The sequence below is a fragment of the Styela clava genome, chromosome 9, assembly GCF_964204865.1.
Source record: "Styela clava chromosome 9, kaStyClav1.hap1.2, whole genome shotgun sequence".
Classification (NCBI taxonomy): Eukaryota; Metazoa; Chordata; class Ascidiacea; order Stolidobranchia; family Styelidae; genus Styela; species Styela clava.
In genome coordinates this window covers 20136112-20159255 of record NC_135258.1, presented here as the reverse complement: position 1 = coordinate 20159255, position 23144 = coordinate 20136112, and the positions used below count along the sequence as shown (strand labels likewise).

The window sequence follows — 23144 nt, the reverse complement described above, 5'->3', positions numbered from 1 at the left end:
CTGCGAACCCACACGGTTAGCACGATGAGACGCACCGCCGCTCCAGTATCAAATAATGTCTTTTTTGCTACGTATTTTTCGGGATTAATAAATCTCCCCCGTGATAAATATGTAAATCTTATTCTATCCTAGTATAAATATTGGAAGCCATAGTATATAGTTGGTTTTCATTGGCAAGCAATTGCAAATTTTCGGCGTGCATAATTGACTCCACTCGCGTGCATTTTTGCGGAGCGACAGCGCCATCGCGCGTGTACCTGCCATAGAATCCAAAGTGACTGTGAAGTCACTATAGTCACTTTGATAGAATCCAGCCTGGCACTGCATTACAGCAATAGTCATAACATTGCATCGTTGTGCAGTTGTAACGTTGAGCCTAAGACAGGCAAATACTGCAGTACTGAACTTTGGCTTTATGCTTCGTCGAAAAGTTCTCGTAATTATCACTGATACCATTTGTACGAGATTATCACATCCGAGGTAAGAACTAATGCCATGACTGCACTCGAAAGTACCGTAATTTTTATTCTGTCTTTGCGCAGCTCCTCAGCTAACACATCCAGACATCATACCGTACATGATACATCCAAACGGTAGGCATACAGCCATACCTGCATACGGTACCGTACTGTACGCTTTTGCACCTTCTGACCTTGCTATTTAAGGAATAGGCCTACTATCATTAATTTACTCCATTTGCCAGGGCTTTGATAATATAATTAAGGCATTAACCCCTCACACAGATTCACTGGATCCAGTCCCCTCGCTGAAGACCTGGAGAATTTTTTCCATGTAGTTCCTCCTGTCTTATTTCTGTATTTAGTCAGTTGTAAAAAATGATTGCAAGACCCACCTTCAGAACTTTAATGCCATAACAGTTACTTTCAGTTTTGTATTGTTCAGCATTATTAGAATCTGACTAATATATCTATGTTTCAATCTCAGTTCAACTCTTGGCGTCCAGTGCAGACTATTCAGCAGTTCTCTGAACAAAATGGTTGCCACTCATGAAAACAGTAAAGTTATCTCAAGGTGATTAAACTTTTTTTATTAAATTGAAAATTTTTGGCTCGGCGGTGTGGCGCATCGTGCTAAGCGTTAGAAATACGCTCGCCACCGCATCTCTGATTACCCTTCGAATCCCATGCGGGGATGATCATGTGCGAGAGGATTACTGGACTCGCCGCCGTAGGGTGGTTCACATAACCGCTGGTCGGTTACGGCTTCTTCCACCATCAAGGACATGCTTCCGAAAACAAATAACTGGCTGTCTTATCGGCTTTTCTCTCCCCCGGGATAAACATGTAAATCTTATCCTATCCTTGAACCCCTGTAGAGCTAGCAAAGTGTGCACAAGAAACATTATTTTTGCCACCAGTAATAACTTCATTCTTTCTCTTAAGTAAGATTGTTGCACGGTTTTTGTCACTTTTCTGAGTGAGTGTGGGTGAATAGCACTATTTTTCCGATCTTCCCGTAGACTGTAGTCCTTTTATTTTGTTATGTGTTGTAGACGAAAGATCGAAATAAAGTTGTATTGTGTAATATTTTACTTAATAATATATATATATATGCTTCTGAAACACATAACTAACTAACCCTATGCTCAACATATATTGGTAACCGAACGAGAGGCCAAGGTACGTCATATGGTAATAAAATCATCTTATCTCTTTCTTCTCTGTGATAAATATGGTACGAAACAGTTCTCCGATTCCAAAGATAGCTAGCCCCCACATTAAAAACATCAATTATAACGTTGGGTGCAAACTTCTTCTTCACGAGACAGTATGGGCCTTCATTTCAAAACAAATCAACAAACCGGCACTGCGCAAAAACTAAAAGGAATCTTATTTATTGTTTTAGAACTTACAAAAACGTTCAAAAATCCGAGAATGATGATCGTAAGTATAAAGGACTAATTTTGAGCAACGGTCTCAAAATATTACTCATTAGCGACCCTAATACTGACAAAGCAGCTGCAGCATTGGATGTTAATGTAGGTAAGTACCCTTTTGGGCGATCCAGAAGTATGTGTACCAATATGGAGGTAACTAATTTTATTCGCCTACTTTGCATCAAGTTGTGTGAAGGGACTGATTACCGTACTATTGACAGGGGGTATATTCACTTGGCTAACACAGACAGCCCCCGAACTCTTAATATAACTAAAATAAGGAAAATCAGAATAAACTTGGCCTAAACCTAACCTGGTACACACACTACATGGGTCCCCCTTTTGTATTTACGTCATGCAACATATAACCTATTGACATTACTGTTGCTTTTTGTAGGATATGCTTCAGATCCAAGTGATTTACCAGGACTAGCTCATTTTTGTGAACACATGTTATTTCTTGGAACAAAGAAATATCCAAATGAAGATGAATACCATAAGGTGAGACATGATTTGTTAACTCTTTTGTTCCGTATGACGAATATATTCGTATTACCATCCTTGGTCATAGTATTGTGAAGTATTCCGCACTAACTAAATCATTTTGAGCATCCAACTATGATCCGTGCTTGATCTGTCAACATTTTTTTTTTGTAAATTTTTTATTTTACTACTAAGTGAATTTTATTTGTGTAGGTATTTCAAAGCTTAGAGATACACGAAAGTATTTGTCATTACTTCAAAAATAAGTCATTTGAACGAGCGGGAAACAATTTCGCGCACATAATAAACAAACAAAGATTCCAGACAACTATCGTGGACATGCTCTCACATATCATTGATTATTTCGCGCTTCGCTCGCGAAGCTGAGTCTTGTTTTTCTGCAAAGGTGACGTAACGCTCTTTCAGAAGAGCGCTTGGAATTTCGTTTCTTTGTAACACGTGTTCATCGAAGCGATAAGAGTGTGAAATGTTCTCTCAAATTATTTTTGAAATTTCTCTCAACTTACCGGCGTAGGGTCGAACTATTCATGCCTACGTCATTTGGGTGCGTTTTAGTAGAAAGACGCGAAAATAAGCTTTTTAAAGAGATAATGGGCGTGTTCCTTGTACGTTTGGTTAACTGGTCATTACATATTATAAAATGGTACAAAAAGTCGATTGTATACAGCGGAAAAAAAGGGTTAAGGTATTTTTGAACTCTAATTATTTTTCATGAGTGTTGGCTGTAGATTTTTGTTGACTGATAACTGTTGAATTAAATTAGCATCTCACACTGGACAAATATATATTTTAATAAATAGAATCTTTATCAATCCTCCACAGACAATTCCTGTTTAATCGATAACAAAAATTTAGGATGGGATATTTATACTGACATTGTCTAGCTAGGGGGTAAAGTTTATTTTTTTTTTATTGGTTTCAATTTCCATATTTTTATGCTTAATGTTATATTTAAAGTGAGATATATTTTGTTTTTGATTTAATGTATCTACCGTTTGGATCAACTTATTTCATTGAATAACTGTAATTTCATCTTTAAATGCATAATCTCAGTATATAAATCAACATGGAGGTTCCTGCAATGCATATACAAGTACTGATCATACAAATTATTATTTTGATGTCGGTCATGAACATCTGAAGGGAGCTTTAGACAGGTATGTGAATTCACTTAAATATAGGTAATTCTAATATGAAAAAGGAATTCAGATTTTAATTTACATAATTTCTTTCAGGTTTTCTCAGTTTTTTATTGATCCACTTTTTGATGTTTGCTGTTCTGATCGTGAAGTCAATGCAGTACATTCTGAACATGAGAAAAATATAATGTCGGATGCATGGAGATTACAAATGTTAGATAAAACCACTTGTGATCAGAGTCATGTCTTCTCCAAATTTGGAACAGGTGATATTCTTTCTGTCATTTTAATGATTTATTGGACAATTAATAAGGGTCTTTTTTTTCGAGTGTTTTTTTAAGCTAAAGTATATAGTTTGTTAGTCTTGATAATAGAAATGCAATATTAGAAAAGTTCAATAACATTAAATTGTCGGTGATATTCAATTTTTTCGGTTAGGAAATTTGGATTTTTCCTGCTAAGCATAATCTACCGGTACATAATATTTTCCATTCTAAATAGTTGAAAACGTATTTCACTTTTCTGACTGTAATTTGATCTTAGGTAAGCAATACCTAAGCATGTAAACCACTAATTACCATTCTATGCTGCAATGCCTTCCATTTCTCATCTGATTATTACAATGATCATTATGTTCAAAGGTAACAAGGAAACGCTTGATTCTTTACCAAAGCAAAAAGGACTTAATGTCAGGGACGAACTGTTGAAATTTCACGAAAAGTTTTACTCTTCGAATATAATGGGTTTGTCGATGATCGGGAGGGAATCTTTGGATGAATTAACAGAGATTGCAATGGATTTGTTTTCAAGCGTGGTTAACAAAGATGTAAAAGTACCAGTTTATCAAGAGTCACCTTACAGGAAAGAAGACATGGAAGTAATAACCAATTTTTATTTGCATCAATACATTCTACTTGAAACGGCCTTCCATTTTCATACATGATTGGCAAATTTCATGATGATACTTTGAAAACCGTAATTGTGGGTTTAATTTAAAAACGTCTGAGATATCAACAATATCCTTAATAATCTTTTATTATATAAACCAATCAAGGATTGATCTGTTGACTTATCCTTGATATCTATATCAATTACAGTCATGATTTGATTAGAACTTCTGAATATTGGAAAAAGGGTATTTTAATAGGTATGAAATCAAAATAATAAGAGTTTTACAAATCAATTTGTTTCAAATTGTTTGAACTAGGTACTCTTCGGATAACTGTTTATCTTATTAATTTAGTGTTGTGTAAATAATTGATGCATTAACTGATTGTTCTAATTTTTTAGAAACGTTGTAACTCAGTTCCAGTGAAAGATATCAGAAATCTTATCGTTACTTTTCCGATTCCTGATTTACAAGAATATTATGATTCAAATGTGAGAAATTGCTTTATGTTATTAAGTTTAAAGTTCTGGTAACATATATTAATATTGCTGAATCTAGTTTTATAAATCAAGGATGTGCAACCTGTGGCCCGCTGGCCAAATGCGGCCCACAAAGAAAAATTGTGCGGCCCATGGAGAAGTGCGAGTTTTGAATGGTGTGCGGCCTGCGAAATGAGTTTTGGGAACCACTCTCTTGGGATATTATATAGGCGATGAAAAAATATTTCGGCCCTCAAAACATGGTATCGTCATTATCGGTGTCTGCTGATTCAGCTTTAATTTGAGTGAATGGTATAAAACAATATGTATATCTAGTTTTGGTTATCTACTTAGTTGAGATTCATTCAGATACTCAACCAACTAACAAAGAGGAAAGACTGGTTTCTGAAATGCAAATGTTTTGAAAATTTCAATCACCAATTCTATAAATCTATGTGGGCAGTTGATAACATTTTGAAATTTTATTTTTAGCCGGGTTCGTATCTTGGACACTTGATTGGCCATGAAGGACCCGGCAGTTTACTCTCAGAACTTAAGAATCAAGGATGGGTGAATTCACTTGTTGCAGGGCAAAAGGGGGGATCGAGAGGATTCGACTTCTTTCTCATTCAAGTGGATTTGACAGAAACTGGAATTTGTGAGTTTGTGATTGTCTTATGAATGGCCACCTTCAAATTCATGTAAATAGTCTAGCTAGAACATTACGATGAAAGCAATTTAATTAACTAGTTCATTTCTCAAATTCATGGTTTTCAATATCTGTCTTATTTCAATTAAATTCTATTTTACCTAAATTTGTTGAACGTTTTGGCTGATTGTTTGTTAATCATTCTTATTAGTTTGGCGAACTGTGAATATTAGTAAGTACCACACAGGTTCTATTTGCTATTTATTATTTGAGAATTATTTTTGCGTTTCAATGTTGCAAAATTATTTTTCATTATATTTTTATATAATATTGTCACTTTCTCAGATCATGTTGAAGACATTATCCAAATCATGTTTCAATATATCAAACTGTTAAAAAGTGTCGGTCATCAGGATTGGATTCATCATGAAATAAGAGACATAAGCGCTATTAGTTTTAGATTCAAAGGTATGTCCCGTTTCAAGTTATAGTGAGAAATTCTGAATTGAATAGTTTGGAGCCTTCATCTGGTAGAAATGTGGTTTCACTTTGATATTATTTGTCCTGCATTGTCCAATTTCATAGCAAATTTTGTTTGCGAAAGTATTGTTAATTGAATGGCAAGGAAAATTTAATTATATCAGAATAGGCAAATAGCCATTTACTAAACATGCTTTTTGGTTGTATTTAGATAAAGAAAAGCCCTCAAGTTATGTGTCGAAGGTATCACAAGCACTTCATTATTTTCCTCTTGATAAAGTATTATCTGCTGGGAATATATTGACTGGAAGTAGACCAGATGTTGTTCAAGATATATTAGAAAGATTGAATGCTGATAACATGAAGTGAGTTATAAATGAAATATTCCTTTTAATCACTGATAAATATTATTGTAAAGCATTTGAATTAGGAATACTTAATTTGACTTAGATAAGATGTTGTTAATCTCTATCAGTTTCTTTGAATTGATTACAGTTTGAAAAGCAAAAATTGTTTAATAAAATGGGCTCATTTCAGAGTTTTGATTTTATGATTAGATATGTCCCATTCTTTATATTTCCTTTATATTTACAAGTTATGCACTACAATTCCTGACTGAGTCAATGTTTTCCAAACAGTAGAATTAGAGATGAAGTAACTCTTATTTGAAAACAAGGTGTATGGTTATTCTGTATTTTTATTTTAAAAATAAGGGTTGACGTCGTGGCAAAAGCTTTTGACGGGTCAGCGGATTTATCTGAAAAATGGTATGGTACAAAGTATGCTCTTGTTCCTATTACGAATGAAACAAAAGAAAAATGGAATAATGTTGAACTCAATGACAAGCTCAGACTTCCTGAACCCAATGAATTCATTCCGTCTTCTTTGAGTCAAAAATTGGTTCCAGAATCAAATCCAGAATTGCCAAAGTTGATAAAGGTTGGTGTATACTTCACATAGAGTGATTGCATATAATACTAGATCATAGTTTCTCAAACGGTAGGATGCTCCCCACAAGGGGGGCATGAAACTAATTCAAAATTAAAATATTTGTTAGATTTGATCTTGCCCGCCTTATTTTAAGTACAATTATTTTTTTATTTTGAAAATTTACATTTCATCCTCGTATTTTCGACATGTTTTTGGAATAAAACATACTTTCACCTTACTATCTGGTATTTGTAGGTTATTGTTAGCTAGTTATTTTTGAGGTGGGGCGGGAGAATTGACAAATTCCAAAAAGGGGGCGGGACTAAAAAAGTTTGAGAACCACTGTTCTAGACACATAAATGGAGTGATAATACCAGAGCTGGGGATCCTGAACTGAAGTCATGGAGCCATAGTACTTGGTTGGAACCGTCAAGTTTACCAATTACCATATCAGATGAAGTTCTTCCTTTTAAGCTTATAATTTTTTTTTTAATTGAATTTCTGATGTAAAGTTCAATTTCAAAATTTGAAACCCTTATATCTTAGTTTCAGGTACTGCTTCTTCGAAATGCATTTGGTCGGATATTTCTTAGTATTGGTCATACCAAAAAACCTAAATGGCTATGAAGCTAGATCCTATCTCCGTGGCCATTGTGGTTTCAAACCAGCCCCACAGCCCTGGATGGTATACCATATCCAATGTCTCACTCACTTAAAGGATGTCCATCCATACATATTATTTGTCAAGAATATCAAAATTATATTTTTCAGATGGACAATTTTTCGAAAGTTTGGTTTAAACAAGATTCCACGTTCAATCTACCGAAAGCTACAATATCTGTCGATTTCTATAGTCCTTATGCTTATGTTGATCCACATCACTATAATATGGTTCATTTGTTTGTTGGTAAGCATCGTTTTGTCTTGTAACATTTGCATTCAAATGGTAGCTCAACTATGCAATGAATGCGCCTCCTATGAAATAAGTAGTATAAATTTTTCTGTTATTTATTTGAATTTTCTAAACTTGTTTTTGTAATTAAGGCATTTAGCATTGAGATATTGCGAAAATATTTCTAATTGAAATGTCGAATTTCTGTTTTATTAGCTTATTAGCCGGTTCCTTTGTAATGCAAAACCTTAATTAATTGACCAATTATTTCTTAGAAAAATAAGGGAACATTGCATTCTGTCATATGAATCTCATTGAGCTCATCTGTGAGGTTATGAAATTATACAAATAATATGTAGTATCTGAATGCGAGGAGTAATGGTGTGAAGTGAATGTCTACCGCAGGGGTGTGCAAACTGAGGCTCGCAAGAAAAAATTGTTTGGCTCGTGAAGAAGGGCCAATTTTGAATAGTGTGCTCACGAAACGAGCTTTTAGTTAATCTTGTACGTGCGAGAAATTCCGTTTCTTTTGCGTCGCTAAACCTAGTAGTACCTTAGTGCCACTGTCATATTAGCAAAATCCTGTTGAAAAATACACAATGTTATAAGATCGTGTTTCTAACTGAATTCGTTTTAATTCGGTGTGACAATAAATTTGAATAGCGGTTTTCCTCAGAAATTTATACATTTTAACTCACCATTTTTGCAAAGGACCCCTAACAATGAGGTAAGATCAATGACTAAAAGAAACAATTTTTGTGCCTGCAACCACTAAAAGGCTATCTCAAATAAAGGTGCGTCATGCGGCTTCACCCAGTTACTTGTATATCTGGCCCTCCTGTAATAAAGGTTGCACACCCCTGGTCTACTGAATTTTCTGAAATTTTGGGGTAGATATTTTCCGGTCTCTGATAATTAGGTATTTCATATCATTTAGATTTGTTTGTTGATGCCTTGAATGAATATTCTTATGCTGCAGAAATCGCTGGACTTGGATTTAAACTCAGTAACACGGTATATGGAATGTGTGTAAGTATGCTATTGTTTTTATGTAATCCTCGAACTGAAGGTCTAAAATTTATGATAGAATAGGATTTACATATTTATCCCAACGGCAATATTCACATATTTATCTCAACAACTAACTCTCTACTATAGTTTGCTTTGAATCAATGGATCAAATTATCCACATATAGGCTACAATCGTCGGCGCATGTTCACTATATGACGTAAGTACCGGTACTTCTATTTGGCGGGGCACAACAATTTTTGCATATGTTATTCCTAACCCCCACCTGGCTATGCCATCCAAAAGTTACACAAACACGTCATAGAGCTTGTCAAAGTATAGCTACGGCTGCCTGAAATGGCATCTGCGCTGACGATAACGAACTCACCAACGCCAACAATCTCTCTCATATCGGGATCGTTACCACATGAAAACGAGAAAAATAGCTTGCTCGATTTCGGGGGATCATCTGCGAGTCTTGGATGACAGTGGGTATAGTTTGGAGGCCCTCATTATGTTACTGTGACATCGTAGTGACGCAATTTTTCAATGACGTTATCAGGTGGGGTTTAGGAATAATATATGCAAAAATGGTTTTGTCACGCCAACTAGAAGTACTTACGTCGTGTTGTGAACATGGCCCCAATCGTCAGTATATATTTTTTTAGCTAAATAGTAGTATAATGTTGGCTTTTTATATGTGGCTCTTATAAAACCACGCAATTCACTACAAACCAGTATCTGCACAAGCAGCTACAATTAGGTAAAGAACTAATATAGTTTGGAAGGATGGGAAGAATTCTGGTTCGGCATTGCCTAGATAATTTATCATACCCTGATTAAGGTCATGGGCAGGGGATTTGAACCTGAGATTTTACCCTGGGTAGTTATATCTAACACTAGTCATCTATTAATCCAAGGCTGTGCCCATAACCTACAATAGAGTATGTTTCACCAACAGAAATTTTCATGCATAAAAAGATAGGGTTCGCAAGTTATAGAAACATGTTAAATTTTTACGTTCTGTACTAAAATTCAATACTGATATTGCATAATACTCTTTGTTAAGTTAACTATCGATGGTTACGAAGACAAGCAGATGGTTCTTCTTGAAAAAATATTAACAAGATTGACAAACTTTACCATAGATCCACAGAGATTCACTATTTTGAAAGAATTGGTGAGAAAATTTTTGTTTGTCATATTAATATAACTTAAATCTTCTCTAAAATATCTATTGAAATTGATAAAAAAATAATTATATATACTTTCAGTATCAACGAGCGCTTCAGAACTTTCATGCTGATCAGCCGTACAATCATTCTGCTTATTATTGTCAAGTGCTTAGGTCTGAGGTGGTTTGGACAAAAACTAAGTTATATGAGGCATTGCCAGGTAATGTCTTTTTTGATGACTCCTCTCTTATATATGAAAATATTGAGTTTGACAGAAGTTCAACAGTGTGCAAGATGCTATTTTTGGTGTTGAAAAAAGTAAGGCAAAATCAAATCTTCGAAAAGTTAAAAATCTTTAACGGTTTTATTTATTTTATAAATCACATTGATCGAAGAGATGAAGACTAAAGAAGAAGTGTCCTCCTTCATTTTGAACGCGCTTCTAATAATTAAATTTCTATTTAGTTTTGCAACACTCTGTATTTTTTAATTATGTACAAAATATATTGCTGTTTTATATAATTTTTTTTTTTTTGTAATAAAATGCTTATTTTAAGAACTTACATTGGAAAGCGTGTCTGAGTTCATTCCAACTTTTTTGTCATATCTTCATTTTGAATCACTAATGCACGGAAATCTAACAAAAAAAGGTTTGTGAGTAATGGAACTACTAAAAATTCTATATTTTATGCAACTATGATATATTATAAATTATATAAAAGGATTTATGGATAAATGTTGTGATCACAATAACTTGAATCTTTAATGGATTTTCTTTTCAATATCATTGTTTAAATTATGTATTTTTAAGTCTAAATTTTAATTTTGTAGATTGTGAGAGTGTTAAAATTTGCTAGGTTTAATCGCATATTTTTTCCTGTGTGATGCCTTCGCTCCAAACAAGGCTTTATACAAGCAGCCACTGATATGTAAGGAACTAGTTATTACTCGAAAGAACCGGAATCTTTCCGGCTCAGTATTGCTTATCCAATTTTACACTCTCTAGGTAAGGTGGAGACATGAGATTTGAAGTTGAGTTTGATGCTTTGACTGCTAGGCTATTGTATTATGTAGATTTTTCTATATCAATCATTAATTGTTTCAAACTTAAGCATTGTTGTTTCTTCTAAATAGATGCTTCAAATATAACATCTTTCATTGAGAAAACCCTGAAAGAAAATACATTGACACTTCCGCTATTGCCCTCACAGTTGGTTCGATATCGGGATATAGAACTTCCACCAAGTAAGTTAGTGCAGAATATTGTTTGTAATATAAGGTGCACTGCATCCGTTATTTACCTCAATTTACTTCAATTCATTTATCCACTGTTTCTTTTATTGGCTTTTTCACTATGAAAATGTCCCTATGCAGGTCCTTGCTGTGTGTTTTGGAACACTGTCATCTGCTCACTTCATCATTACCTTCACCAGTGGCTCCCCAACCTTTTTCGATATATTCCTTTGTTTATTTTGCATCTCTCGATTTCCCCCTCAATGTATAAAAATTCTTGTTCAATGTTGAAAAGATCCTCAGCTAGTGTTCACTCAACTTGCACTCTGTTTTTTTCACAGTTTCAATAGTTCATAAGGCGTGCAGAACTTTATATTACAATAATACTATATAACTAAACGCTATTCATAAAAGTACTTCGAATACAAGCCAATATTTTTGTATTTGCTCTTGTGAAAATTTTTTGTTTGTTTTTGGTGATGTGGAATTCTTCCCCAGCCCTTAAACGTGTGACAGGCCGCAGCTGAGTGTCAAACGAACAACTGTGTGAGAGAATTTCTTAGAATCACTGCTTAGGCATGGAGTTGTTAATTTTCTCTTTAGAATCTGCATATGTATACAAGTACCATCATGAAGTTCGAGATAATTCAGCGATCCAGTTATATTTACAAGTTGGGTTACAAAATACGAGAGATAACTGTCTACTCGACCTCACTTCACAGATGATATCAGAACCCTTTTTCAATATTCTGAGAACAAAGTAAGCACTGTTTAGTGTAATTCAATATGTAGAGAATTTTGCTCTCAATTCAGACCTTTCACACAGCAATAATAAGTTGATTTCACTTTCGATTGTGTTATTCCACGAAAACATTCTTTTCTGAATTGAATGTAGGGATTGCCCATCTTGTGCATTTTTCCCAAATATATCAAGGAGTAATTTTGTAAATGAAGCTGAGAGAACTTGGTCATCCAAATACCAAAATTTATAAGAATTAATATTCCAAACCGTAAAAAAATGATATGTTTAGTCAGAGTGTACTAGAATATTGGGTACTCCTGTAGTGTGTGTACCAGGTCAGGCTGAGTTTTATTCCGATTTCCCTTATTTTAGTTTTATTACGAGTTTGAAGACTGTCGCCTGTGTTAGCCAAGTGAATATATCCAGTGGCACAACCAGCGGGGGGGTTACGGGGGTCGTGTCCCCCCCCGTTTGAAATTCGTTTTTTTTTTCAGATATTGTTCTACGTTAAAACTACGTTGTTCTACGGTCATAACACTCCGGTGAAAACTACTTTTCCCCATTGCTTTATCATCTCAACGTTATTTAACACATCCCGACTTCAATCATACGTTATCGCTGTTAATTACCTAATAATAACGCCATCTGTGTATATGTTTATATTCGAGAGAAAGACATGTTATTTTAAGAGTAGAAATCACACGCCGTCGATGCGTTTTAAAAGCGACAATAGCACCACGCTCTCTCTCTCTTGTGACGAATACTCTCGTGCTGGTCATATTGATACAATTAAGGCCGCCCGTCTTCATCTTTATGATTAGGTTATCACCCGTAGTCTGCAATAATAATGGCGCTATCTCCGTACAAAAAGTACAGTAGAAACTCTGGAAATCTGGATACGAAAAATCCAACTTACGAAAATTCTTTTCGGAAAAATATTGCTTCGACTATCGTAAGATTTTCTACATATGTAGCGCCGAAAACTAAAAAAACGTGTGTGAAGATATTTGTTTATTTTGGGCTTATTCAATGTAGGAATGTCCAATTGCAATTTAATATTCGAATATCGCTGATGTTTTTGATTGAAAATATTTTACACAATTCTTATCTTATATTTAATTTAGTCAAGACAGGTTTTGTGGCATCGGCGATAAATTTAAAAGCAAATTGTGTCGTAGTTAATTCTTTTCATCCTCGTTTCGATAGTGACCGAACAAAAAGAATTTTTTTTTCCTTTCTTGCAATTTAGAGCGTATAAAATAGCTCTTAAATATTCTTCAGTATCTATCGGAGATTTTTTCATTATCCTGTCGACGTTGATGACAATATCGTTCATATAAGTAGGCGGTATTGATTTATAATCGAAAGTTTATTATAACACATAACACGAAAAATTTAAATTAGCGCTCATTCGAAAAATAAAAAACGTTTTTCCGTCTTAATTCTCCATCATTGGCGGGAGGAATTTGGGAATCGGAATCACTAATTTGATTCTGGTGACGATGGTAAACACACAAACATACCGTTCTTAGTCGTTATTTCTCTGTCCTTTCCACATGTACACTTTCTATTTATTATGTATTTAATCTAATTCTACCATGTATTTGTTACAGGTTTCAACCATTATTATAATTTATACAAACATTATGTCCGAGTTTTGTGTGGGCTTTAATACTTGATACTTATAAACACGAGAAAACAGTATTTGAAGTTCGCGATATTCAAATTTTAAATTCGATTTGAACATCCATGCATTAAATTAACCTAAACCAAATAAAAATCACTGTACGAGTATTTTTCGGTTTTCGACCTGGTTCCAATGTTGAAAATCTTACTTCAGTCGATACACTATTTTTTTTTTTATGAAAATAATTTTCGCAAATTGGATTTTTGTATCCAGAGCCCAGGCTTCAAATAATAGACAAAATAAGTTATTGAAAATGCACAGTTTATTAATAAAGAATTGCAATTAGGTCAATGTTGAAATTATTGCAAAAAATTCATAGTGATTTATTGTTAAACAAACAGTTCTCTTCGCTGCGAGCAGCGGCAATTACTACGAAAGTCGACACAAATCCCACTGATGGCACCCAAGGATTTTGTTTAACATTTTTTACAGTGCTGTAGCATCGAAAGAAAGTGAAGAAAAAATGTGAAAGCATTACAGAATGATAATAATTCGCCGAGCTTTTGTAGTTGCAAACACGTCTAAGACTCATTGTGAGTCGATTTTGGTTTCTTGGTGAATGGCCATTAGGGCTAGTCCGTTCAATCTTTCTTCATACATTGTGTTGCGTAAATAGGTTTTGAGCCTTCGCAAAGTTGAAAAAGACCGTTCCGACGTAGCTGTCGTTACAGGAAGCGTCGACAAAATTTGGAGCAGCTTGTGAATATTTGGGAAATATTCCGGCGAAGCAAACTCGAGCGCGGCAAATGCATTTGCGGGAAGCTCTTTTCCATCCATATGGGAAAACTTCTGCTTCCACATCGCAAGCTCAGCTTTAACTATTGGCCAGGAATCCAATTCGTCAGCATATAGTTCAAAATCTTTCATCACGGGAGCCGCGTCATAATGTTTTCTCATATGCAAAGGGATGATGGAAAAACATTTTGTTGCTTGCTGGAATATTTTACCAAATCTCAGATCTACCTGGTCCACAATGGATTTCAGAAATGGCTTATAGTTCGTTGCAGCATTACTGTTTGCACATCTTCAACCGCGCTTGAGCGCAATCCCCTCGTTGTAGTCGGAATTTCTTCTTTTTCTAGGGTTATTTGAATTTCTTCAAATATTTCTTTAAACTCTCGTTCTGCATTTTCCAGTCGTAATTCCAGACAACCCTTATCATAGCTGCATCGATGGTCTTCGATTGCAACGAAACTGATAAACTGTGAGTAACAGCCAAAGTGTGCGCCAGAATGTTTAGATTTGTGACAAATTCCATCGTTCGCATCCGCATTTGGAGACCCTCCGCTTTGTGGGATGATATCGAATCACTTGTTTTTTCTATTTCATCCAATGTGTGTAAAATTGGGGAATACAACTCGTGGAAGGTTGCTACAGCTTCGTGTCGTTGTACCCAGCGAGTCTCGCACAACGATTTCAGTCGAGTGTGTCGGCTTTGGGGTGTCAATGCCTTGATAGCGTTTGCCAGGCATGACATTCTCTTTGGACTGTTCGATATAAAAACAATCACTTCTTTTATGGTGCGAAAAGACTTTTGTATGGAAGCAACTTGGCAAGCCTGGCCAATGACGAGATTTAGGCAATGCGAATTACAGTGAGTATATGTAGCTTTGGGATATTGATGTTTAATCAATGCTTGAACGCTGCGGAAGGTTCCCGACATATTTGATGCGCCATCGTAGCCTTGGCCACGCAATTGATTTAAATCGAGGCCCCATGCACCTAAATTCTCCAACAGCAAATTTGCAAGGTGTTCACCAGTCAAAGATTCAGCTTCGACAAACCCAAGAAAATCCTCACGAAGTTCATGCTTTCCATCCACGGGTTTGTATACGTAACGGATAAGAATTGAAAACTGCTCACAGTTTAAAACGTCGCTTGTTTCATCTGCCAATACGGAGAAATATCCAGACTGTGTCACTCTTTGAACCAAAGATTTTCTAATGAAATCCCCACAGAGCTGCACAATTTCATTTTAAATGCCCCAACTTGTATACTGTGCGTTTTTTGCAGATCCATGAATAAATTTTTGCAAATCCTGATCTCCGGATTGGATTCTGAATCGAACCAAAGCACGAAAATTGCCTTCGTTTTCATTTGCTTCAAAGATTGAAGGTTGATCGATTTTGCCAAAATCCCTGTGGCCACGGAGTGAGAGCATTTTCCGACCACACAGTTCAATTATATCGATCAAAGATAACATGCCCTTTCGGTTTTCAAGTGCTCGCTGTTCTCGATGATGCGACATTTGCTCCACAACGTTCCCTTGCGATGACTTGTATGCTTGTACAAAATTCTCGGGTTTTGTATTTGCTAGCTGGTGATAGGCTTTCGTAGCATGCTCTGCTAAAATATCCGTGGCATTTTTATAATTCTTCATCGGCTTTTTCACGAGAACCCGCAACTCGGCACCTCTCACTCTTTCGGGAGCAAATATTTTACTCGATTTGCAAAATCCACCATTTTGCGATGGGCTATAAGCTAGCCATTTGTAAGAATCAAGCCATTTGTTCTGAAATGACAGATAGCGGATCTTTTCCTTTATTTTTTTCTCAACTCTGGGAAATTTGAATGATGTCTTCGGCTTCCAGGTATTAGTTAGGTAATCGTATTTTTGTTGGTCTGTGGATTTTTCGTTTGGATCAAATGTACCAATGTCCATTTGACTACCTATTAGACCTATAACGTTAGCTGCTGGTGGAATCGGGTCTTTTTGGCTTCCACTGGTGCTTGGTGTAGAGGCTTGGGGTTCATCCAGATGTACTAAAGACAGCGTTTCAACTTCAGGCACAACAATTTCGCCCTGTTTATCCGAAGGACTGAGGAAATAACTCGTCAATTTAGCTTGATTTGCTGGAGGTCTGGTCATGATGAACGACGAAATACCGAATAGTTGATTGTAAATAGTCGATTTTAATGGATGTTTCCCCGACCGCCAATTTCAATGTTTATTCCGTAATCCGTAACAATGACCAATCAGCAAAAAGTCAACGATGACGTAACAATTAGAATTTTTCAGTTGCTCATACACTTGGTTCGCTCAGACATATATTCAAGCAAGTGTTTTCTGGCTGACGAAATAAATCTCAATCTCTCTCTCTCTACACAGCAAGTTCGCTCAGACAGATATTCACTCAATGAATGAGCAAGGCGAGGGAAACGTTGAAAATAATTAACGGCGTTTTGTTAGCTATGCGGCGTTTTGCTAACCATGAGGTGCAAGACATAGCGAAGCGCCGTTAACCCAGTGGTTGCCAATCTTTAACGCTTTCGCTGCCAAGCCATATTTGAAATTTGTTCGGAAGTTTGAGAGTCATGTTTTTAAATGGCTATATTTTTAAAACAGTTACAGCCACAAAAAAAGCCAAAATATGAAGTTTAGTTTTTTCAGAGCTATCTAATGATCAAATTATTTGTTTTCTGTAAGGCTCGATTCAAAGATGAACGTAAATATTTCCCCCCAAAAAATGGTACAAAAATTAAAGCGATTAATAGTGCTGTTTTCCGAAAAAAACAATAAAATATGTATGTATGAAAGTTAAGTAACCAGGATATTTACCTTTCCATACACAAAAAATCGCATGATGTTTGCATTTGAATTTTTTGAGCAACAAAGCGGTGAAGTTAGCAAAATTTGTTACTTTTTTCACCTGCGTTGCCGTTGGACGATGCTCTGATGCACCTATATTACGTCATGATGATAATCGTACGTTGTTGTGCAACTACAAGGTGATGCCGTGCGTATCGTCGATATCGCGGCGTCCAGCTGTACGTCGCGGTCAACGTTATTCGATGTGGCGCCAGTACTTATCATATCGCTTATGCAATTCTTTTTCATAATGCCGTCTTCCTGCGATTGAACAAATTTTTGGCCTGTACGTGGCATGATATGAAGTTAGTGGCGTTGTTATCCACAATTCACACAAACCCCTACGTTACAAAGGAAGTTCGTTCAAAAGTTCACGAAACGGTACTAGAAGCGTGAAAAGCCCTTGTGTATTGTAAATCACAAACGGGTGGAGTCGATCGTATGGACCAACGAATGAGAACTTATTTGTTCCCTCAAAGGGGACTAACATGGTATTCCGAATCTTCGATGTCTTGATAAGCATTTACATGGTAAATGCAAATATTCTGTTTAATGGAAATGGAGTCTGGAAAGATGGAAGAGAATTTAAAGATTTCATCCACGATTTACACTATGCATTGACTTGTTAAAACTTCGCTCTGAAATAAGTTTGTCAAGCCCATGCCAACTGCTATTAAATGCTAACTCTACGAAAAAAATATCATGATTGTGTGCAATGTTCGGATCGAGAATCTCGACGAAGTCGTGCCATAGTCGTGCGCTGCGTATCAACTTCAGTTCCGTCGTCGACGAAGTCACCATGCTTCTTTTTTAATTGAATCTAGTGATGACAATTTTTCGCATAACGCCGTAACTGGTTCAAAATAAGCACAACAGTTTGAATGCTCGATTACTTAGAGATGGGTATTTTTATTAAGAGATATTCGAAATTGTGCCAGGTAATACTTTTTCAAATCTCGACTTTAAAGTAGAATCACAATTTTAATCAAGCTTTTTCTTTTCCATCGGGTTCATCATATTAATCGCTCTGCAGTTGATCGACGCCTCAAATGAAATGAATTTACGTTTTTTATGTTTCTGAATCTTGCGAGATTTGATGGAGAGCATTCGCTATGAATCGGAGCCGGAAAAGCAAATAGTGTGATTGCTCGGCGCCAAGATGTCGCGAAAGACGTCGCAAAATGACGGTGGAATGGAAATTGTGTAATAAACCAATCCAACGGTAAGGTCATCGAGACGGTATCAAAACAACGAAATTTCCTGCGGACCGGCAGCGCTCCGCGACCGACGGTTGGGAACCACGGATTTAATCGATGGCGTTTCACTATTAATCAGGAGCAATTTATTGTGTTTCAGACACTTGGGCGACACCTTGCGACGTTGCGACTTACGTCGTGGTTTCACTGTGTCAATTCCAACCTGACAAACACCCCCCGTTGAAAACGGCCTGGTTGCGCCACTGAATAAATTCCCTACCCATAGGCTTCAGTCTCTTTACACAACTTGATGTAGAGTAGGTGAACAAAGTTACGGTAGTTACCTCCATAATGGTACACAGTACACATACTTCTGAAGCGCCGAATATGTGTATATTGAACTGCAAGCCCTTTTTCCTCGTCCTTCTTATATTCTTATTTTTTGTCTGTATGTGGCCATTGCAACCATGATGCTTGCATGAGGTAGTAACTAGTGATATAAGAATCTCTACAAAATGACAACAGCATAATTTGCTGTTTGATTAGGTTACATCTTGATTTGTGTGAAGAAGTTCGACTACGACCTAACAAAAGATAACAAATATACTTTCTATTTCGTGGAATGATATTATGTTATTCTTAATATGTTTATATTTCAGAACATAAAACTACTAAAGTCTATTTAACATTAATTATTTTTTTCTAATGTCACAACTTTTGTTTAGTCTAGTTAATTGAGAAAATTTACTATATTTGATATTGAATTTTAATGTTTTGTTTATATAGGGAACAGCTAGGATATGTTGTACATTGCAGTGTAACAAGAAGTAACAGTACTCAAGGCATTAGGTTCATCGTACAATCTGAAAAATCACCCAATTATTTGGAAGCAAGAATAGAAGCATTTATTAATCATGTAGAGGTGGGATTTTCTTGCAAACCGTACTTAATTTGGGATACTTTTCAACACCACGTGGAGGGAAAATAATTGGCCAACAAACTGTATACAGTGCAATTCAAGAGTCTTGCTGCACACTAACACAAATGTATTTCTGTAACGTTTTGTGTTAGTGTGCAGCAAGACTCTTGAATTGCACAATATGGTAAATTAATTCCTGCTACAGCATCCTTGGCATTATACACATACGGATCCACTAGCGCAAAGGCATTGAGGTAGGATTGGGAGTTCGCCCAACCTCTACTGATAGGTGAACTCTCTTGTCAATGATACATTTAATTTTTATTTGCTTATGTCCTCTAGAACAAAAAACCTTCTTTTGCATAATTAATTATTTGTGTATGATGCTTTATGATATCACCAACTATTCAACAAATTTTGCATTGTTGGATGCTTCCACAAGGTCATATTTTTGAATGAATGGGAATTTACTCAGCTTGAGCCAAAAATGAATTGATGTGGTTCAACTCTGGCTAAGGCCTAAATTAGGGTACTCCTGTAGTATGTGTACCAGGTGAGGGTTAGCCCATAATTTTATTCCGATTTTCCTTATTTTAGTTTTATTACAAGTTCAGGGACTGTGAATACATTCCCTGTCCATAGGCTTCCGTCCCTTTACACAACTTGACGGAAAGTAGGCGAACAAAACTAGTTACCTCCATATTGGTACACATACTTCTTGGGCGCCTGAATGAGATATTGTATAAGTTAAGTTATGTGACAAGTTTACTGATACTTTATTGTTCCATAATTTCCCATAATGCATTTGAGAAGACACCTAGGTTGAAAAACTGTAGCCGCAGAAAATAGGTAATGTTCTTGGGATTAGGATTTCTGTTTGGTTTTTCTTTCAGACTATGTTCAGTGAAATGGATGAATCGGAATTTAATAGACATAAAGCAGCATTAAAAGCAAGAAGATTGGAGAAACCTAAGAAATTGAAAGCACAAACTTTGAAATATTGGGGAGAAATATTATCCCAGCAGTACATGTTTGAAAGAGGTATGTTCATAGAATTTGGATAAATTCTTGTGGTAATAAATATGGTAGTAAAATATCAATGTGATGCAAAGTTAAATTTATTTTGATCTTGTGTTTTTGTAGTCCTGTGCTAGATGACAGATATATATATATAGAGAGATATAATAATAGTAGACTCTGACTAGTTCAATCAGGAGATCAGCTGACAGTGACATGTCTCTGAAATTCGGTTGAAATATTATTGGTTGCTTAATATATTTTGCTGTTCATTAGGTACTCCTGTAGTATGCGAACCAAGATGGCAGACACCGGAACGTTGTATGTGTACCAGGTTGGGGTTAGGCCATAATTCCAGGTACAAATACTACGAGAGTCACTTGGCTAGTCCCCGAACTCGTAATAGAACTAAAATAAGGAAAATTGGTTGCTTAATATATTTTGCTGTTCATTAGGTACTCCTGTAGTATGCGAACCAAGATGGCAGACACCGGAACGTTGTATGTGTACCAGGTTGGGATTAGGCCATAATTCCAGGTACAAATACTACGAGAGTCACTTGGCTAGTCCCCGAACTCGTAATAGAACTAAAATAAGGAAAATTGGAATAAAATTATGGCCCAAGCTGGTACTCATACTACGTTCCGGTGTCTGCAATCTTGGTTCGAATACTACAGTAGTACCATTTATCGAGACATAAAATTTTTTTATTTGGAATAAAAGTCGAATTACTTTAAAAAGTGAATGATTAATTAAAGGGAATACAAGTCAAACACAAAATAAATTTTTACACAAACTATCTATCCTAGCAATAGCAAGTATAATTGGTAGTTTTGATTAGATCACAATCGGTTATCCCGTAGTATATGTACCAGGTTAGGGTAAGGCCATAATTTTATTCCGATTTTCCTTATTTTAGTTCTATTACGATTTACGAGTTCAGGGACTATCTGTGTTAGTCAAGTGAATATACCCCCTGCCCATATGTTTCAGTCCCTTTATACAACTTGATGTAAAGTAGGCGAACAAAATCGGTTACCTCCAAATTGGTACATGTACTTCTGGAGCGCCTCATACTCTTAACTTCTTACAATAAAACTTAATCTATTTAAACTATTCGGAAGGATTTACAATAATATGAAAATATTGAAGTTATCATTTTTCCCCAGATCAAATTGAGATGAGTTATCTGGATAATGTTGAAAAGGAAGACGTGGTAACTTTTTACAAAGATTTCTTACATATTAATGGAGGGAAAAGGGCCAAACTTTCTACATATATCATAGGAAAATCCAATGTTGAATGTGAGTATAACAACTACTCTTTATTTATTATATGTTGTATTAAGCTGTCTTGTATGCAAATAGATTCCAAAGTAATGTGGTCTGAAATTCTTATATCTGAGACTAATAATCTTACTTTGTAATTGTCAAAAATTTGTTGCATAAGGGATCAACTTTCCTCTCAAAATCTGAAAATATAAACTTCATTTACACTTAAATCTGGTTTTTGAGATTTTTGAATAACTTCTTCATGTGCTGAAGTCTTTAATTGTTTATTTTCATTGTGGAACCACTTACAAGTACACTGTGTTCTATTGAGAGTAAATCTAGTATTACCTCTGTTGCAATAAATCTTTTATCTCCAGTCCAATGTCGGCCGTTTATATCCATAGTACTAGAATAGACACCTCATAAGCCTGCAAAATAAGCCTAATAATGCAATCATATGCATGCATATGCAATAAATATATATATATATATATATATATATATAGTACAGAATATTCTTACCCAACATTGTAACATTGCCATTTCTGGATTTCTTGTATGCCATGAACAATTCTTGATTCTAAACTCTATTTATCCAGGTCCTGTGGTAATTAATGTTGAAGAACACAATAAAGCAATTGATGATTGCTTGCTGAAATGTCCGCAACTCCCTGCGGTGAGTATTTGGTCTAAAAATGGAATAGTTTTTCTAGCTAGCAAAATTTCATTTCAGTCAAATTTAATTAGAAAATTAAATAATTATAATATTATAGTTCTGCTGCAGTGGATACCCAGGCCATTAATAATAATTTTTTATCTTCGTTTTTGTAATTTTCAGTCACACATAATAGAAGATGTGTCACGTTTCAAGCAGAAGATGTCACTGTATCCCAGATGTGAACCATACATTGATCTTGCTGGAGCAACCTTATAAAATTATCATTCTTTTGTTACTTGATTGTACCATGAATCCATGTTATGCATATGGAAGATATTAAATCTCCACTTAAGTGTCTGCGGCATATTGCCCAGGGGATCAAAGATGATTTATAGTTATAATTACCTAATAGAGGGAGGTTATGTATTAATTGGATAAGCATATGTTGACCAATTTTCATCACAGATAGTCCTTCAACCAGATGCCATCAAAATATTTAGTGTTGTTCGCTTTTTTTCGCTTGTATGTTCTTTATATGAAGTGTTTGATGGGTGGACAACTCTTAAGTGCACTATATTTTTATTTGTGTGTTTAAAACTTGACATATTATGTCATGGTAAATTCTGTGCGAGCTCATTTATTATAACAATGAGAACCTGGACATGTTTTTGTTGAAAATTAAATGTGGAATATATATACAAATAATAGCTTTCGAGTATTCAAGTCTTTCCAAGTATTTATCCAAAGTTTTACAGGCATTGTGCAGTGTCCAACTCTTGGTGTTTATTG

At 35.5% G+C, this 23144-nt stretch overlaps 2 protein-coding genes across 2 annotated transcripts; one reads left to right on the top strand and one right to left on the bottom strand.

Annotated features, from left to right (window-relative positions):
* Positions 1–274: 274 nt before the first annotated feature.
* On the top strand, positions 275–23062 carry LOC120340145 (insulin-degrading enzyme-like). Its single transcript, XM_039408408.2, has 24 exons — positions 275–480; positions 946–1032; positions 1867–2003; positions 2295–2398; positions 3455–3558; positions 3637–3806; positions 4182–4417; positions 4831–4920; positions 5401–5566; positions 5903–6025; positions 6249–6402; positions 6751–6976; positions 7739–7874; positions 8797–8888; positions 9938–10048; positions 10143–10263; positions 10601–10693; positions 11178–11288; positions 11880–12036; positions 19277–19412; positions 20303–20450; positions 21596–21730; positions 22297–22373; positions 22536–23062. The coding sequence occupies exons 1-24, from the start codon at positions 416–418 to the stop codon at positions 22629–22631; spliced, it is 3075 nt and encodes a 1024-aa protein (XP_039264342.2). The 5' UTR covers positions 275–415; the 3' UTR covers positions 22632–23062.
* Positions 14152–16574, bottom strand: LOC120340147 (52 kDa repressor of the inhibitor of the protein kinase-like). Its single transcript, XM_078116068.1, has 3 exons — positions 15774–16574; positions 14796–15665; positions 14152–14668 (listed from the first exon to the last, which is right to left on the bottom strand). Exons 1-3 carry the CDS (start codon positions 16572–16574, stop codon positions 14234–14236), a joined length of 2106 nt encoding a protein of 701 aa, XP_077972194.1. The 3' UTR covers positions 14152–14233.
* Positions 23063–23144: the final 82 nt, after the last annotated feature.

What these genes read in the sequence shown, in the direction of transcription:
- LOC120340145 (XM_039408408.2), top strand. Translation starts at nt 416, where the DNA reads ATGCTTCGTCGAAAAGTTCTCGTAATTATCACTGATACCATTTGTACG. An exon ending in ACGAGATTATCACATCCGAG is followed by an intron (nt 481 to 945) that starts GTAAGAACTAAT and finishes TTTCAATCTCAG; the next exon opens with TTCAACTCTTGGCGTCCAGT. An exon ending in TATTAGTTTTAGATTCAAAG is followed by an intron (nt 6,026 to 6,248) that starts GTATGTCCCGTT and finishes GGTTGTATTTAG; the next exon opens with ATAAAGAAAAGCCCTCAAGT.
- LOC120340147 (XM_078116068.1), bottom strand. Translation starts at nt 16,574, where the DNA reads ATGACCAGACCTCCAGCAAATCAAGCTAAATTGACGAGTTATTTCCTC. An exon ending in AAGGCAATTTTCGTGCTTTG is followed by an intron (nt 15,666 to 15,773) that starts GTTCGATTCAGA and finishes GAAATTGTGCAG; the next exon opens with CTCTGTGGGGATTTCATTAG. An exon ending in AGAAATATTTGAAGAAATTC is followed by an intron (nt 14,669 to 14,795) that starts AAATAACCCTAG and finishes ATTGTGGACCAG; the next exon opens with GTAGATCTGAGATTTGGTAA.